Source organism: Carya illinoinensis, chromosome 11, assembly GCF_018687715.1.
Source record: "Carya illinoinensis cultivar Pawnee chromosome 11, C.illinoinensisPawnee_v1, whole genome shotgun sequence".
Classification (NCBI taxonomy): Eukaryota; Viridiplantae; Streptophyta; class Magnoliopsida; order Fagales; family Juglandaceae; genus Carya; species Carya illinoinensis.
This window is the reverse complement of record NC_056762.1, coordinates 29,163,604-29,183,718: the sequence shown is the minus strand read 5'-3', so window position 1 is coordinate 29,183,718 and position 20,115 is coordinate 29,163,604. Positions and strand designations below refer to the sequence as shown.

Sequence of the window (20,115 nt, the reverse complement as noted above, 5' to 3'; positions counted from 1 at the left end):
GCATGTTTCGAAGCCACAAACAACCAAAATATGCATTTCAAAAGATGGGGAATGTTTCTACGGTCCTATTCTATCATTTTACTGCGAATGGTGGCCGGAAATGCAAGTTTTATAACCGGGCTACGGTGGGTTTCGAATTTTTGAAACCCACCGATTAAAAGCAAGGAAATAGAAGAGGGAGAGGGCACATTACCTTTTAGGGACGGTTGCGGTGGCGGATAGCGACGGTTGCGGCGACGTGCGTGGCGGAGAGGATGAGAGAGTTTGTGTTTTATAACCGGTTTCGTACAAGTTATGGTCTGGAAACCGTCGTGCCTGGCCTTATATACAGTTAACGTCCGAACGTTAATTAATTAACGTTCAGACGTTAACTGCACTTGCGAACGTTATGCAGATTACGTTCGGACGTAAAAGCATACGTGCGAACGTATAACTTGTACGTTCGGACGTTGTGTTAACATGTGAACGTACTATAGTATATGTTCGGACGTCAACCAAAACGTCCGAACATTTTGGTTATAATATTCGAACGTTTTTACACTATATATTATATTATATATATTATATAATATATATTATATTACCTATATATTACTATATAATATGATATATAATATATAATATTATATATTATATAATGTATAATATTATATACGTATAATATACATATATTATATAGTATGTAGTGTTAATAGTGTATATAGCGTATACTATATACTGTTATACGTGTATATAGTGTATACTATATACTATATACTAATGTATAATATTATATACATATAATATACGTATATTATATAGTATATAGTGTTAATAGTGTATATAGCGTATACTATATACTGTTATACGTGTATATAGTGTATACTATATACTATATAGTGTTATACTATATAGTATATAGTATATTACACTATATACTATATAGTGTATACTATATAGTGTTATATAGTATGTAGTTTTAATACATATATAATGTTATATACGTATTATTGAAACCTATATTATATAGTATATAGTAATATAGTATACTATATTATATACGTATATTATATACGTATTATATACTATATATAGATATAATATATATTCGTATGTTATTATATATTATATTATATATACTAATATATTATATTATATCTAGTGTATACTTATATAATATTATTGTATATATTATTGTAATAATATTAATATATATATTTAATACTATTTAATATGTTAATATATATAGTATATATTATATAGTAGTATTATATAGTTATAACTATATCCAATACTATAGTTAATATACTATAGTATCTATATAATAACTAAAGTATATTATATAGTAATTATATAGTATATAATATATATAGTATATACATATAAAGTATATGTATAGTATGATATATATATATATATAAAGTATATGTATAGTATACTATATATTACACTATATTTGTAGTATATATACTATATTATATACAAGTAGTATATATAACATAGTACTAGTACTATATTATATCTATAATATATTTACTATATAATATATTATACGATATTATATAGTTATTATATATAGATAACATACTATATAATACTTATACTATATTATAGACTATAATATAGATAATATATTATATAATATTTATACTACATTATCTAATAACTATATTACTTTAATATAGTTATTAGATATACTATATTAAAGTATACTATACTAGGATAATATACAATTTTTCCTATATAATATATTATAATATACTTGTTATAACTATAATATATAATATACTTATTATATATTATAGTTATAATATAATATATATTTTATATTATTAGTTTATATAAAGTTATAATATATATAGTACGTTGTTATATAATACTTATGTTATATATATTATAATTGGTACAAATTATATATTAATTAATATTGTATAATTTATAATTTAATTAATAAGTATATTATGAGGAATATACTAAATATATAATATGTAAATAATAATATTAACGTTCGAACCTTAATGAGAAACGTTCGGACATTATAATAAATTCGGAGGAAAATTTCCCGCTTAAACCAAATTTGCACAGTACGTTCTAACGTACTATATAAACATTCGAACGTTACTGACGAATACGTAGGATGGACAACAATACGTGCGAACGTACTGTATAATTATTGGGCAGGATAATTTTACGTTCGAACGTTAATGCGTAAACGTTCGCACGTAAAATGAAACGTTCGGACATTCATTAATGAACGTCCGAACGTTAATCGCATAACAAGCAGAAAATAAAACTTTCACGCACGGGAAAGCAGATTCATTTCTGCTTTCCTCCGTGCGTGTTAGAGTGAGAGACAGAGAGAGTTTTAGAGAGATGGAGCTGGGAAGTGGAAAGCAGTGGGGAGAGACAGAGAGTTTTAGAGAGAGGAAGAGAAGAAGTTGAGGGTTATAATGAGAGGGAGGTTGCAAAGGTATTTTTTTAAGCAATAAGGTAAATGGTTTTTCTCATTTTTTATTTGTAATATACATGATAATTATCAATGTTTTATTTCATATATATATTTAACTAACTAGTATTGTGTATTTTTTGAAGGATCATTTGTTGTGAATTGTTGAGAAGTTATGATTTTTGAAGAAGAATTTATTTAAAGCACAAGGTATATATACTAAACTCTATTGTTACATTTTATTGTGGATATAATTTGTGATTAAGTTTGTGTTGTTTGGATGAATTAAAAAGAAAAATTATTGTTATTGAATATGTTTATTCTTAATGTGATAATGTTTTAGTATAGTGTATGTTTTTTAATAATAATTATTTGTTAGTTTATGTGTCTATTTTAGTAATTTGTTGTTATAAAAGAATATATATAACAATTTTTTTAATAAATAAATAGTGTGATTATTTGTGTAAGAATAAAAATTTTAAAATATAATTTATTGGATGATGAAGATTATAAATTATAATATTACAATTATAACTATTATATATATAATTAGTTAAATAACTAATATAATAAATTATCATATATTACTAAGTGTCAATAATAAGGCATAACTATATAGTATATATAAAAAATCGTATTACTAAAATGATAATATAAATAAGTATTATAAAATAATAATACTTATTTATCTAATAGCTCAATAATCCTAAATATTTTATCTAATAATATATAGTATAGAGTATATTAGTATTAATCCATCATAATAATTATCATGTAATGTATAGTATTAAAAAATGATTAATAAGAAATAGATAAGTAATTATAATAATAATTACTTATTTAATAATAAAAATTATTATAATAATTATAATAATTTTGGCAATAATAGTAATAATTATATAATAACCGATAACAATTAAGTGTTATCAATATATAGTATAACTAGAAAATACGTTCTAATTTACTATATATTATATTAAATACGAGATAAATAAGTAAAAATTGTTATTTTATGCTATATAATAACAGATAAAATATAAGTGTTATCAGTAACTTATAATAGTAATTATAAGATATTTTATAGTAGTGTTATATATTATATAGCTGATAAATGACATATAATATAATAAATTAGGAATTATATAAGTCTACAAATAATTTCTAAGTGTTATCAATCATTAATAATATAAATATTATTAGTACATCGGGATAATTCAAACAATGTGCGCTAATTTATTTGTAGACTTTTTTGTTAGATATTGTATAATATTGCATAAATAACCTTAGATCCGTTTGGAAATTAGTGTACATTTAGGTATACATTAATTTCTGAATTGTCTAGTGTGGACAGTTTGAGATTATATTATCTGTATTGCACATAAACGTTATTCCTACTTTGAATGTTTAGTATGAAATTTCGGTGTCTTCCTCATTTGTTCTTCGGGTATACTGTTCTTAGGGTCATAATCTCTATATGTGAACATGTATACTTGGAGAACTATGGGGAAGTGTTGCCGAAATTTTTACTAACGTTCAAAGTAGTAGAGTGACGGGACTTGTGCAATATGGAGAATATAATCTCGAATGGGATAGGACCAACTACCTTGAGAAAGAGTACTTTGAACATGATGTATCATGACATGCATGTGTATTTAACTTTACCTTAATTACTAAAAAATTAGATATTTTTAGAGATGGATAAAAGTTGGATGCGTTTACGCGATAGACTTGGAAAAGATTACATACCCTATGCGCGTGGAGTAAGGGCCTTCATTGATTTTGCAAAGGCGTTTGCTGATAGTCGTGGTTACATTAAGTGTCCATGTCGAGGTTGTAAAAATTTGTGTGCGATAGGATTGGATGAAGCTGAAAGTCATATATTTGTGAATGGTATGGATTTGGACTATACTCGATGGGTACTGCATGGTGAGCCGTATGCTGAATCAGCGGATGACTTATTCAGTCAGCGGGAAAATTTGCACAACGTGGATGATGATTATGAGCGAGATGAGATGGAGGAGATGTTGAGTGACATTGGAGCTGGGATGTTTATGGATGAGGTTGACGACAATGGCTCAAGTGGGCGATGGAATGATTCAAATAATTTTCCAGAAATGTGGAAAGATGCAAAGCGTGAGCTTTATCCAGGTTGTACAAAACATTCTAAAATGTCGTTTATTGTGCGGTTGCTTCACATAAAATCATTGTGTGGAATGTCAACCAAAGCAATTAACATGGTATTAGACTTATTTAACGAAATGCTTCCCGAAGGGTCTGAATTGCCGAATAACTTTTATGAAGCGAAACAGTTGAGAAATGGATTAGGATTTGAGTACAAGTCCATACATGCGTGCAAGAATGATTGTGTTTTATTTTGGAATGAGAACGAGGAGAAACAAGCATGTCATGTATGCAGAGAGTCGAGGTGGAAGGATAAGAAAAGCGTTCCGATTAAAGTATTGCGATATTTCCCATTGAAACCCCGGTTGCAAAGATTATACATGTGTAAGAAAATAGCTCACGATATGAAGTGGCACAAAGAAAAAAGAGTTCAAAATGATGGATTTATGAGGCACCCTGCTGATTCACTTGCGTGGCAATCTTTCGATAATCAATATCCAGAGTTTGGGATAGAAGCAAGGAACGTGCGTCTCGGACTCACAACTGATGGATTCAACACTTTTGGAAATATGAGTACAAGTTATAGCACTTGGCCTGTAGTGTTGATTCCGTACAATCTTCCACCATGGAGGTGCATGAAGGCGCCTAACTTTTTGTTAACTTTGCTTATCCCCGGCCCGAGATCACCTGGGAATGACATTGACGTATATTTGCAGCCGTTGATTGAAGAGTTGAAAGAGTTATGGGAAGCAGGCTTCAGAACTTATGATGCATCCACATCAACAACTTTTCAGATGCATGCTGCGGTAATGTGGACGATAAATGACTTTCCGGCATATGGGAATCTTTCTGGCTGGAGTACTAAAGGAAAGTTAGCGTGTCCGACGTGTAATAAAGAAACTACTAGTGAGTGGTTAAAATATTCTCAAAAGTTGTGTTTCATGGGTCATCGACGTTATCTACCAACTAATCATGCATGGAGAACAGAATCTGCTAAGTTTGATGGATGCGTAGAAGATAGAATTGTGCCAAATGAGTTGTCTGGAGAAGAGATCCTGGAACAATTGGTACATGTGGCAGCGAACAATTTTGGCAAAGGTCGGGGAAAGAACAAGAGAAAACGAGGCGTAGCAGAATTGAATTGGACAAAGCGTAGTATTTTTTTTAAGTTGCCGTATTGGTCGTCCTGCATGTTGCGACATAGTTTGGATGTAATGCATATTGAGAAGAATATTTGTGATAATATACTAGGTACATTGATGAGCATCAATAAAAAGACGAAAGATACAATTAAGACAAGGAAAGATCTTGAGAGAATGAGAATTAAACATAATTTGCATTTACGAGTGGATGGTGAGAGGGTGGTCATGCCGCATGCATGTTTTACAATGATAAGGGAGGAGAGGATGGACTTCTGCAAATGGTTGCAATGTGTGAAGTTGCCAGATGGTTATGCTTCAAATATCAGTAGATGCGTAAGTCATGATGATTGGAAAATTGGTGGATTGAAAAGTCATGACTGTCACGTATTTTTACAGAAGTTATTACCGGTGGGAATTCGTGGGAAGCTAACATCTGCTGTACGTGTTGTCATAACTGAACTGTGTATATTTTTTAAGGATTTGTGTGCTCGGGTAGTGAAGCGAGATATGCTGCAGAAACTGGAAGAAGACATTGCTACTATACTATGTAAATTTGAGCAAATATTTCCACCGTCATTTTTTGATGTCATGGTCCATTTAGCAATACATTTACCCTAGGATATCATGTTGGGTGGACCAATACAGTTCCGTTGGATGTATCCAGTTGAAAGATATTTAGGTTGACTGAAGCGCACTGTTGGGAATAAAGCCAGAGCTGAGGGTTCAATAGCAGAGGCCTATATACACGATGAATGGTTAACATTTTGCTCTTTATATCTTCGTGGTGTTGAGACACGATTTATTCGTCAAGAACGAAATGCTGATCTTGCTGCTCCGCCTTCTCGTGAGCTATCAGTGTTTTCTCAGAATGTACGACCTTTGGGTGCACAAACGGGTTACGATTTACTTGATACAGAGTTGGGTAAAGTTCGGTGGTACGTACTAAATAATTGTCAGGAGATTGATCACTATCTCAGGTATGTCGTTGTACAAGGTTTAAATAATTCTAAAGATTATATACAACTTTAACTATTATTATGTAAAATAATATGATAATATATACTATACAGTGAGCACATGGACAAACTTAAGATGGAAGGTGTCGAGGATATAGTGGCAAGACACGAGTCAGAATTTTCTGGATGGTTTGAACAACGTGTATGAACTAAACTCTATACTATATGTTACATGATGAAAGTTTTAACTCTAACTAATATTTAATAAATGACATTATTTAAATTGTTAGATATTGGAACAATGTGCTCGTGATCCCGGATCAGTCTCTTTTGAATTGAATGCATTGGCCCGTGGTCCATCAAACAGAGCACTTTGATACACTGCATGCACAGTTCGAGGTTATAGATTCCATACTCTGGACCGTGAACGTAATAGAAAAACTCAAAACTGTGGTGTCTTGGTCGAGGGGAGTCATGGAACAGATGATATTGATTATTATGGTGTCATTCGTGATATTATCGGATTGAAATATCTGGGTGGGTCTATAACATATGTCTTCAAATGTGATTGGTGGGATCTAGGCGGTGGTCGGGATTCGATATATAGGGATAATCATTTTACGAGTGTCAATACTGCATCTAAATGGTACGAAGATGATCCATTCGTACTGGCTTGTCAAGCTACTCAAATCTATTACTTGATTGATCCAATGAAAAGTGCTGATGAAGATAGTGGAGAGATAACTTGGCGAGTTGTACAAAAATTTGTCCCTCGAAATATATATGAAGTAGGAACGAGTGCAGATTACGATAATAGTGGAGATGAAGATGACACTCTAAATGTAGAGGCCTACCAGGAAGATGGAGGAGGGGGTATTAACTTATTTGTTGACCTCGGTGCACTCGAGTTGCTCCCCTTATGTAGAGATGACGTCCCACTCATCCATCTCGACCCGTCTTCATTAAATTATCACTCATTTGAAGAAAGTGAGAAAAGTACAGAAGAAGAGTCAGAAGAAGAAGACGAACAAGAATCCGGGGGGGAAGTGGATAAGGATGACGAACAAGAGCTTGATGATGATGACGAAGATGTTATACAGAGAGATTCTGAAACAAACATGGAAAATACATCCGAAGATGAAGACTAAAAGTACTAAAAAGTTTATTCATATACAGCCATTATAGAATTTTATAATAAATATAAATTTATTCTAATAATATTTTTTTGTTATATATAATCATTTCTAAGTATGCCGCCAAAAAGACAAAGGAGAAATGTGCCTCCTCCACCGAGTCCAAGTCCTGAACCCATTGAGGACTCCCCACCTGAGGAGTCTGTTCCTGAAGATGAAGTTAACATTACAGAGAACGATGCACAGTCGACACCTACCGGTAAGGAATGTTTACGTTAATAGTATATATACTTGAAGATGTTTGTTTCAATAAATAATATATATAACCTTCAAAATTATACTATCATCTATTAGTTGATGAACAATTGGCTCGTCGCGGTCGTGGCTATACACGCGGCATCTCACTTGAGAAAAATCGAAGGCATGGTAAATTGAAAATCACAATTCCTGATAATTCCACTGGAGGAGTGAATGATAGTGCAGCAGCGCTTTCCTCCTATATTGGCACAGTAATTCGAGCTTACGCTCCATTTTATGTGTGCTCCTGGAGAGATGTGCCGAATGAGATTAAGGAACACATTCGGAGTCGTGTGCTGGTGAGTTTACTTATTATATCATTTTTTTCACCTACACTAGTTTATTATATTTTTAACGTAATTAATTTATAATTAGGATGAATTTGACCTCGACTTTGGTCGTAGCGAGGATTTGAGAACTGTGAATGAGTTAATGGCTACACTATTCCGTCGTCACAAGGGACGATGTCACGACCATTTCAAGAAATTTGAGACGTTTGAAGAGGCTGCACAGTCTGCTTTCCAGCAGATGAAATTAGACGACTGGATAAAGTGTTGTGATCTTTTTGCCTCTCCAAAATATCAGGTATTTTAGATTTATTTTCTATAATTATTTACATTTATATTTGTTGTTTATATTATATGTATGTACATATATTACAATTAACGGTGAGAATTATTTTTGTAGCACTTAAGTTCTACAAATGCAAATAATAGATCTGCTCTGACTATTCACTATCGTGCTGGTTCAAGATCATTCCATCATCTTGCTAAAAAGATGGTAATTAATAAACGCAATAATTCATATTTTTTCTTATTATTCTTTTATATAAGTACTAATATTGTCTTTTTCAAATTGCTAATGTCGTTTTCTTAGAAACGTGATAATCCTGAAAACTTTTTCCTCATTCATGTCTATGCTGCTGCTCACACTATTGAGCATAGTGAGTGGATGGATCCTGCAGCTGCAATTAATTATGTAAGCGGTGTTCCTTTTGTTGAATAAATTATGTAACATGTGATTAAATTATTTTTTTATTTGTATTTCTTTTAATATGTTACTTATTGTGTGTTTTGATCTTTCAAACTGCAGGGAAAAATGATGGAGATGCAGTCAGCTTCTGGGGATTCCTCTCCTAGTGACTTGGACATTTTTTCACAGGTGCTTGGGCCCAACTCTAGTATGGCAAGAGGTTTGGGACGATCTTTCAAGCATTCCGGTTCATCTTCCTCAACCTCATCGACATTACAAATTAATAATCTTACCAAAGATTTAGAAGCTGCACGACGCGAGAATGAGTATATGAGGTCTAGACAGCAAGAGTTGGAGTCTCTCTTAGAGCGACAGTCTCATTTAGAGACGCGTTTGCAGGACCAACAAAGAGAACATGAGGAAAGAATCCGTAGTGAGGTCCAAGAGCAAGTGCAACGGGAGATGATGATGCAAATGGAGCCTGTTATGTCATGGCAACATAATCGTGCTGGGCGAGGAAAGAAAAAGAAATGAATTTTATTTCTGTATTACGTTTTTAACATCTAATTTGAAAACAGTTTCAAACAATATTGGTTCTGAAATATGTACTGTAATGTGAAACAATTGGTTTGTTTATTAAGTGGATGAGTTTAGCATTTCTGATATGTACGTTCGAATGTAAAAAAAATACGTTTCAACAGTATTAAACATTCGAAAATACGTTCGAACGTAACCATACAAAATAGTAACAAAACGTTCGAACGTTTAAAGCCAATTTAAAAAAACGTTCGAATGTCAAAAAAATTTAACGTTCCAAACATCCGAACGTACATTTTACGTTCAAACTCTACTCTCTTAACATTCTAATTAACGTCCGAACGTCATGTTACAAGCATTCGGACATTATTTCATTTCGTTGGATTTGAGATTCGAACGTAACGTTCGCACGTATAAACGTTCGAACGTTTACATTATACGTCCGAACTATAATCAACAAACGTTACCTTTTCTCATTCGGATGTCAGCTCGTCTTTTTTACGTTCGAACGTATAATTTTACGTTCGAACGTTATATTCTGTGACAGATTCTAACCGTCACAGAAAATAATACGTTCGAACGTTATTTCAAACGGCACATCTCCAACCGTCACTAAAAATATTTTTAGTGACGCTTGTACAGTAAACTGTCACCAAATATAATCCGTGACGCACATTACGTGACAGTTGTGGTGACGGTCAGAAACCGTCACCAAATATATTTTGTAAAGTTTTTTGCATTTCTTGTGACAGTTTCATCTGTCACTAAAACCTATTTTTGTTGTAGTGAGGGTAGGTGATCGATCGAGCCGCATACCAAGTATTTTTGGTACTGTATATAGCTAGCTAGCTGTATATAGCAATTTTGATCTTATGAGATCATAATATTTTAGTCGATCATTAAGTTAATATTCTTCATCTAATATTTTAGTCATTAGCTGTATGTGGTTTTGCATGCGTATCAAGGAATTTAAAACCTGTGGTTTGGTGGATTCACCTATACGATTTCCAATTCTTGCCAATAATTGTAGATAAGCAACTTGGACAAGATACAATGAAGATCATATATTGAAATCGTAACAGTTCTGACTCTGAGTACTATACAAACTTTTCTAGCATTAAAAATTAATAAAGGAATTTAAAAATAATAATTTCTGAATAGAATAATTTAAAATGTGCAAGCTTATGTTAAGTCTCTTATACTCCTTGCGGAGATTTTCATTATTTTATTTTAAATGAAATATAGTGAAGAAAAAGTACCGCCTACCAACTTTCATTTACAAATAAAATATTAATTAAATATGATCCATACCTACTTCATCATGATATTATATATAGATTAAAGTCTTGGTTTGGATTCAGAGATAAGATTAGATAAGATGAAATGGTTTTAGATGAAAGATAAAAGTTAAATAAAATATTATTATTATTGTTTTGAAATTTGAAAAAGTTGAATTAGGATTTAAAAATATTGAATTATTTATTATATTTTACGTGAAAATTTAAGAAAATTGTAATTATGAGATGAGATGAGATGAGATGAGACCACTTCCCAAAACCAGGTTGTCAGATGTATATATTTAATTATAATAAGTGGCTATATATCTAATTGTAAATAGTAACTATTCTTATTTTTCCGTTAAGTCTCATTTTACCAAAAGACCCTTAAAACTATTGATCATTTGACGTGTAACTCCATTTTAAAATTTAATGAAGGAACCTATTTTACCAAAAGGCCCTTAATGGCCTCACGGCGCATATGAATTGATGTCTCTTTTTTAAGTTTTTTTTTGTTTTTTTTTTCCTTTTTTTACCCCTTTTTTTCCTTTTTGTTACGATAGTATACTAATTTTCCTTTCTTTTAGTTTCAAATTTTTTAAATAAAAAAATTAAAATGACGTTAGTTTTTAGAACATAAATGCTTTAGAGCATTCTTTTTGTAAAATTCAACTTTAAGTAAATTTAACTAATAAAATACTTAAAACACTCAATATATAATATTAATTATTAATTTAATTAGAATATAATTATTATAAATATTTCAATTAGTATAACTATAAAATGTGATAAAAATAAAAATTAAAAAAAATATTAAATTAATAATATTTTATTATTATATAAAGAGTAAATAGATAATTCAATATGAATGCATATCCATGATCATACTTTTCTGAAATTTAGATTTTTTTTAAACTTGATTTTTATCCTTTATTTAACCTTGTATTTTTTTTAAATTAAATAAATTACTAATTTTTTTTTTATTTAAACCATTATATCAAGAGCATACACCATGTCATTAGCCCCCAGGCCATTCCCTATTTTATATACACATGCGAGCACACACATTCACATTCTCCACTGTTAAATCCTAGTTAAATATACCAAATCAGAATAATGACTTCTGAAAACTGACAAAAGAAAATCGGGATGGTTGAATGTCTACTCGAATCATTCGTACGTACATATTTTGACCCATGCCATGTCAGCACGATATCTCACTACAAGAAAAACGGCTTTTTGCGGTCAATTTATAGCGGCGAAAAGACTATTAGCAACTAATTTTAGTTGCTAATAGTCTTTTCGCCGCTATAAATTGCCGTTTTTCTTGTAGTGTCTATCAATCCAAATAATTGCATGCAGTAAATTATGGGTGTAAAAAAAATTAATAAACCAGTAAACTAGACCAAAGTGGATCAAATAGAATTTTGTCTGGTATCGAGTTTGATTCAGTCTAGCATCGATTTTATTTTTCTTAAAACAAGTCAAAATCGATTTAGTTCTTATTTTTCTTTTTCTAAAACTAAAGTGGAATTGGTTTACATATATATTTTAATTCTATTATTATTATTTTTATTCATTTGTTTTATATTCTTAAATATTTTTTTAGAAATAAACAAATTCACAATATTACTAAAAGATATTTTTTAATCACTAAGTTTAAAAAGTAAAGATTTGGGACACAAATTGATGACCCACATTCGGTGGGTTTAGCATTTCTGTATTTTATTTTTATGATGTTTTATTTTCGTCGTAACTATTTGCTAGAGTACTTGACACGTTAAATACTCAAATAATTAACAAAGTCTCATGTGTCAAAATTGGACAATCTAGATTGAGATGTCAAATAATGTTTTTATATTCCCGACATATGGAGATAATCATGATCATCATCATCAGTGCTGAAACAATTCATCTTGTGACACAAAATAAAACTTCAAATTTCCATAATTAAACAGTACTAATTTTCCTTTCTGTTCTTCCCTGCGCGGATAAAAAGAATGATTATTAATCTTATTGGTAATTATAGATTGATTAAATCCATACCAAAAACCAAAAAAAAAAAAAAAAAAAAATACTTAATTTCTTATTGCTGAACACCCTGGAAATAAACCTAAAATTCAAGCCGCAGTGAAATCAATTAATCAACAATGCTGGGGTTCACGGAAGCGAATTCCAGGAGCTCCTCATGGCGTTCGAATAGGGCCATCTCTTCCTCATCCAGGGTAACCAGAGCTTCAACTCCACCGGAGCTCGTGTCCATTAAAGAAATGGTGTTACTCACCAGCTTGTTCACACTCGTCATCCATGCCGGTTTCCCCCACCCGAAATCGGTTTCGAACAGTGGAAACTTGCACCAACTCGAGCATTTGTACATGACCAGATCCTTCCTATTCTTGAAGATCTCTCCCCTCTCCTTCAGAGCCTCTATTATCGCTGGGAAACCTCCCTCGCCTTTGAACTTGTTCGCCTTGTTGTTGAGAAATAAATTCTTGCTCTTCCACATGTCTTTCGCCAGCTGGTGTATTTCCATGTCGCTCTCTTCCTCTGCGATCACCCAGAACGGCCACACGAAGTTCCCGAACGCTGTTTCCGGCAAAGGCGGTTCCATTCTGGGCCGGAGGTTCACCGCTTGGAACAACGCGGTTGGCTTGAATGTCCCGGTTTTTGATTTGACGACGGATACTGCAGATTTCCAGAGAAGTGCTAGTACCACCTCCACCCGCGATGGATAGTATTTTTCTTGCCCAATCATGCTTGTAACTTTTTCTTTCAGCTCCACGATCTTGGGAGCACTGAACACGAACCTCCTGGCTATGAACTTCTCGCCGGCGATGTCCAGCGATCCCGACATTCCCGGAATCTCTCTAGGTGGCAAGATTGAAGCTCCAATAAAATCTGGGAAGACCGGTTGGGTCGAGCCACGACAGGCCTCGGTCCAGCTCCTTAAGAGCGTGAGAAGCCCAGCCATGTCGGCGATCTTGTGGGTGAGGGAAACACTAACAGCGGTGCCACCGCAGGTGAACATGGTGAACTTCATGAGCCACATGGAACCCTTGGACAATTCCATGGTTTCGGGATCCGTAGTGGGGAGTAAAAGGTCGAGCGTCTCCCAGTTGGGCTTTCTAAGGAAGTCCGAAAGCGGGCTACTGCATCGTGCCTCGACGAAGAAACCGCCATCGTCGTTACAGTCGATGGTTGCAGCGTCTACGAGGCTCCCAGCGAGAGGGTAAAAACGGGTGAGTGTTTCGGACATGGATTTCTGGAGGAGTTGGGATTTACGTGCGAATTCAGAATCTGGGTCAGCGACGGCGACGTCGAAGACGGCCGAAGGGAAGAAGAAGGTCATGTTGCCATGGATGGCGGGAGAGAGCTGGTCAAGAAGAGAGAGTTTGAAGGTTCTGAGGTCGGGAGGAGTGGGTGAAGAGGGTTTGATGCAGGTTCTGGAAATGATTTCACTCTTCATCATGATGATCTGAGTCATTTTTGCCTTGGAATCAGTTTGTAATTTGGAGTTTGTTTTCTTCTGTACGTACTTCCAGCATGCGTCTTATTTAGATGAATTAAGCATTAATGCTGTTGACTTGTTGTACTGCATGCTGGGGGCCGGGATTGGTAGGTTTGGACTCGGTATTAATTTGCTGAATATTTTTATAACAGAGTAACGCTAACTAATCGAGATAGTCGAGTTTCGTGTAGGTAATTTTTATTTTATTTTAAAAAGTAGATTTCATTAAAAAAAAAAATAGATTTATAAGAAATGATATTTATAATTTTAAGATATGTAAGTAGGTCTCAGCTCGGAAGATTGCCTTCTCTCTCGAGTGAGCTAGAGTGAGGCTTTAGTGCCTTAATTTGCTAAGGCTTTCGGTCTCACCTTTGTGAGGTTGGTATAAGGATAGTTAGTAGCAATTGACAGAGCGATGGAGGCTGAGGATTTATTGAAGAGGTGGGAAAGATTGCAGTTAACAACAGAGAAAAGTATCCCGTTTCACGTGAATCCAGAAGGCTCAAAGAAGGAAGATAGAATGGGCGAGCATTGTATTGTGGGCAGAGCAATGGTGGAAAGGATTGTTAACAGTGAGGCTTTCAGGACCACCATGTCTCAGGTGTGGAGATTAGACGGCTGGATTAGATTCATTGAGATAGGGGACCAAAGCTTCATCATAGAGTTCCAAAAACTGGAAGACAAAGACAAGGTTCCTGGGGGCAGACCGTGGTTTTTTGATAGATACCTGCTCTCTCTACAAGAGGTAGATGACACTGTCTCCATTAACAAAACACAGTTTAGATACGAGCCATTTTGGGTCCAACTTCACAACCTGCCTCTGGCCAACATGAATGAGGAAGTAGGATCACAGTTTGCAGCCTCTATAGGCCATGTCATCCCAGTGGAAACAGAATTGGATGGACGTGGATGGGGGAGGTGCTTAAGGGTGAGGGTGGTAGTGGACATGCATAAACCTCTGCTCAGGGGTAAATGGATGCTTTTCGAGGAGAAAGAGCACTGGATCTCCTTTAAGTACGAAAGACTCCAGAACTTTTGCTTTCATTGTGGCATCCTCAACCACAAAGGGAAAAACTGCAATAAGCTAAGGTATGAGAATCAAGACGCAGAATAGACTCCATTACAGTTTGGTGCATGGCTAAGAGCTCCACCAGTGCACTCAAAAGTATTCAACTTTCGTAAATATGGTGGTTCTAAGAGGGGTGGTAGAGAGGATGATAACGGTGGCAATCACGGCAGCAACAACCACTGGGGAGATCAGGGGCAAGACAGTGACAGTGGAGACAGAAGGCCCATACCAGGAGGCCATACTGACCAACAGGAGAAGCCAGCTAGAAAGCAGGAAGAGATTTCAGCGGGAAAAGTGATTGGTGGTCTCAAAGTAGAAAAAAGTCAAATGGCAGCAGAGATGTCCCCTCCTACTCAAAAGGTGACAGGTAACAATTTAGAAGCACTTTCTCAAGTACAAAACCAAAAGCCTTTAGCTAGAAACTACGAGTTCTCTATGTTGGAAAAGAACAAAAGCTCCAAAAAACCTGTTAGCTTTGTGAGTGTGAAGTTTGAACTAGTTAAGGGCCCCTTAGCTGAGGGAGGTCTACTAACTGAACTAGACAAGCCTCCAGGTTTCCAAGTGGGTAATGAAAATAGTGAATGGTTGATTAATAGAAGGGCTCTAAATACTAAGTTAGGCAAACATATCACCACCTTGCAAGAGGGTCCAAGGACCAGGACTTGGAAAAGACTGGCTCGAGGAGTAGCACCCCAAGAGGATCTCGATGGGGATGTTACACTGGGTGACATAACTAATATAACACAGAAAATAAATACCAAAGGAGATTGCAAGAGGGGAGGAGGGGAATTAGTGAGGGATGAAGACAAAAGGAAGAAACTAAGAGCAACAATGGCAGTGATAACCAGTTGGCAGAGGCTATTACCCAGCCCTGCCAACACCAATGAGCATCTTGGTGTGGAACTGCCGAGGGCTTGGGAACCCTCGGTTAGTTAGAATCCTTAGTAAGCTAACTAAGGAAAAGTGCCCCTCCCTAGTTTTCCTAGTGGAGACTAAAAGTGGTAAACAAAAGCTTGAGAAGATTAGAAGAATTTTGAAGTTTGATGGATGCCTTGCAATGGATAGTGTGGGTCTAGTGGTGGGATTGCCCTGCTGTGGAAGGTTGATTGGTCTGTCAATGTTGTGAGCTATACTCAGTGGCATATTAGTGCCTTAGTTAAGGGGGGGGGTTAATGAACCCACGTGACAGTTTACTGGGTTCTATGGACACCCTGAAACAGCAAAGAGGAAAAACAGTTGGCAGCTACTAGAAATATTAAAACCCCCATCACCCATGGCATGGTTATGTGCTGGAGATTTTAATGAAATTCTACACCAAGGTGAGAAGCAAGGGGCTGGCAGTAGACCATATAAACAGATTGAAGAGTTCAGAAAGGTAGTGGAGGTTTGTGATCTTCGTGACATCCATCATCAGGGCCATCACTTTACCTGGTCTAACAATAGAAGGGGTAGATACTTTACCAAAGAAAGAATAGATAGGGCTTTGGCCAACAAGGAATGGCACGAGCTTTTCAGCAGTGCCACCTGCACTGCTCTAGCAGCCATTCAGTCTGATCATTCCCCACTCAACATCATCTTACAGAATTCAGCCAAAATAAACAGACACTAGGCAAGGTGCTTCATATATGAGGTGGCTTGGGACCTTAAAGAAGATTGCAAGAAAGTGGTGGAGTACTCATGGAAGGGAGCTAGCTTGGGACTAGAAGGGGCTAAAACAGTGAGACAAAGACTGAATGCTTGTCAAAGAAACCTCTCACCATGGAACCAAACAGAAAAAATGATGAAACAAAAAGACATCAACCAAGCAGTGAGGAGGATAAGGCACCTTCAAGAGACGGGCATAGGGAATCACATAACAGAAATGCAAGGATTGCAAAAGGATGTAGAACTTTCATTGGCTATAGAGGAGATGAAATGGAGGCAAAGGGCAAAACAACACTAGATGAAAGTGGGGGACAGAAACACTACCTTCTTTCACCTGCAGGCCAGTCATAGAAGGAAGGCTAATTCTATAATCAACCTAGAGGATCCACAAGGCAGCATTCTGACTAAGCAAGAAGACATTGGTGGTGCTTTTACAGGTTACTTCTCTTCTCTTTTTACCACCTCCTCCCCTTCTAATTATGAGGCTTGTCTGAATGCTCTGGACACTAAACTCTCTACTGAGATGGAAAATTGGCTTCTGCTCCTTTTCACCCGAGAGGAGATTTATACATCAGTGTCTCAAATGAACCCTTTAGGCTCACCAGGCCCCAATGGGTTTCCAGCTTCCTTCTACCAAAAACATTGGGGAGTGGTAGGTGAGGAGGTATGCCAATATGCTCTTCAAGTCCTAAACCATGGTGGCTCCTGCACTGATGTCAATGACACTTTAATCTCTCTAATTCCCAAAGTCAAGAACCCCAAAAGAATCCCAGATTTCAGACCCATCAGCCTGTGCAATGTGCTTTATAAAGTCATCTCAAAGACCATTGCTAACAGGCTTAAGACCATCCTCCCCAACCTCATCTCACTCAATCAAAGTGCTTTTGTCCTGGGTAGGCTAAAGTTAAAACAATTCCAGCAGTTAAGATGTTCATTTGGAGGGCATGCAGTGAGGCTCTACCCACGTTGGCTAATCTAAAAAGGAGGAAAGTGGTAGAAGACAACCTATGCTTTATCTGCAAGCAAGCCCCTGAGACATCGGGTCATTCATTATGGAACTGTGTAGCTTCTCAGAATGCGTTGAACCAGAGTTGTAGGAAAATTCAGAAAATGTCATACCAAAGTAACCTGTTCTTTGATGTATGGTCCCAGTTAGTAAAGGCCCTAGACACCAGGGAACTCAAGGAAGTGGCTGTCATTCTAAGGGGTATTTGGAGCAGGAGGAATGACATACTCCATGGTAGAGCCTTCTAGCATCCCACCAGAGTCTTCCAACAGGCATTAGCAAACCACAACCTCTATAAGGAGTGCTTCCAAGATGCAGGAAAGGACAGTGTAAAGACTCAAACTAAGCCCCAAAAGTGGACAAAGCCAGAGGAGGACCACTTCAAAGTCAACTGGGATGTAGCTGTTAGGTCAGGGGAAGGAAGGATTGGCATAGGAGTCTTAATCCGTGAACATACAGGCCAAGTAGTAGGTGCCCTTCGTGCCCAGAAACCATTTCGAGAGAGACCTTTTGATGCAGAGGCATATGGAGTACTATTGGCAGCAATTTTCATCAAGGAACTAGGCCTAAACAAGGTGTGCTTGGAAGGTGACTCTAAGCAGGTGGTGGACTTGCTTCAGAAACATGGTCCTGACTGGAGTATGGGAGGGTGTCTAGTTCGTGATGCAAGGGAGGTTCTGAACTCGTGTACCATCTGGAGCAGCTCACATGTCCTACGTGGCTCTAATGAGGCTGCTCACCAGTTGGCTCAAGCTGAAATGGAGAGCATGGTTGATACTTATGACATTGAACTTTGTCGAGATTGTATCATGTCTGTAGTGACTAAGGAAATGAAGTAATCATGGTACTCTAGGCTGGTCTGTAGTCTTAGAGTCATCTGTTACAAATGTTTCTGATTTAATGAGAAGTTGTCTCTTTATTCAAAAAAAAAAAAAAAAAAGATATGTAAGTAGGGGTAATTGGTCCAGTTCGGTCTAATTTTGAATAAAATTTAGGACCGAACTAGTATGCACCGATTTTACATTTTTTAAAACCGTTTACATACCGATTACTCTTCTAAGCCGATACTCAGATTTTACCGATTTTTTAGTTTTAATGAATTATATTATATATTATATAATATATATAATATAATATATTATATAGTACATAATACTATAGTGATAATATGTTGTAGTATATTATAATATATATTATAATTGTATTATAGATTATAATGATATATTATAATATAAAATATAATGATATAAAATAGTATATTATAATATATGGTGATATAGTATTAGTATAACTAATATGCACTATATAATATTAGTATAACTATTAATACAATAAACAAAATGATATAAGATTTTAAATTTAATATTATATTAATTAGTAATTTATCATATAATACAAAACTATTTTATATATAGTTATATATTATATACAATATAAAAACTTAAAAAAAAAAATATATCTATATAAACCAGTTCAGTCCTGTCCGGTCTAGTCCAATCTGATTTTAGAAAAAGAAAAATTAGAATCAGATCGATTTTGATCAGTTTTAAGACAAATAAAACCGGTACCAAACTGAACTAAACTCGGGAGTAGACTGATCCCACCGGTTTGGTTCGATTTACCGGTTTATCGGTTTTTTTTACATCCCTATATGTAAGTTTCATACATTCTTTTTGAAAAAGTGGATAAATATGATATTCATATAAAATAATAATTTTTTAATAGTGAGTTATACTTTTTTCAAAAGGAGTAAGTAGCCAAGAGCATGTAGCTCAGATGCCATGAGACCCAACCTCCATAAGTGAGGTCCTGAGTTCGATCCCCCTCCATATGTGTGTGTGTGTGTATCGAGTTGGGTGGTGGACATGCAATTGCCAGAGATAGTTAATATAACTATCACAATCCACCAATCCACCATTACTTATCTAGTATTGACATGTGATGAATTATCTTAATTCATTTCCTTGCTCTGAATTGTCGTTTTTTAATGCTTTATTATCTATTATAGCCGTACAATGTGTGGAGATA

At 35.0% G+C, this 20,115-nt stretch overlaps 1 protein-coding gene across 1 annotated transcript; it reads right to left on the bottom strand.

Moving 5' to 3' along the window:
- Positions 1-12,790: 12,790 nt before the first annotated feature.
- Positions 12,791-14,356, bottom strand: LOC122282867 (stemmadenine O-acetyltransferase-like). Its single transcript, XM_043094927.1, has one exon. It carries the CDS (start codon positions 14,342-14,344, stop codon positions 13,001-13,003), a length of 1,344 nt encoding a protein of 447 aa, XP_042950861.1. The 5' UTR covers positions 14,345-14,356; the 3' UTR covers positions 12,791-13,000.
- Positions 14,357-20,115: the final 5,759 nt, after the last annotated feature.

What these genes read in the sequence shown, in the direction of transcription:
- LOC122282867 (XM_043094927.1), bottom strand. Translation starts at nt 14,344, where the DNA reads ATGACTCAGATCATCATGATGAAGAGTGAAATCATTTCCAGAACCTGC.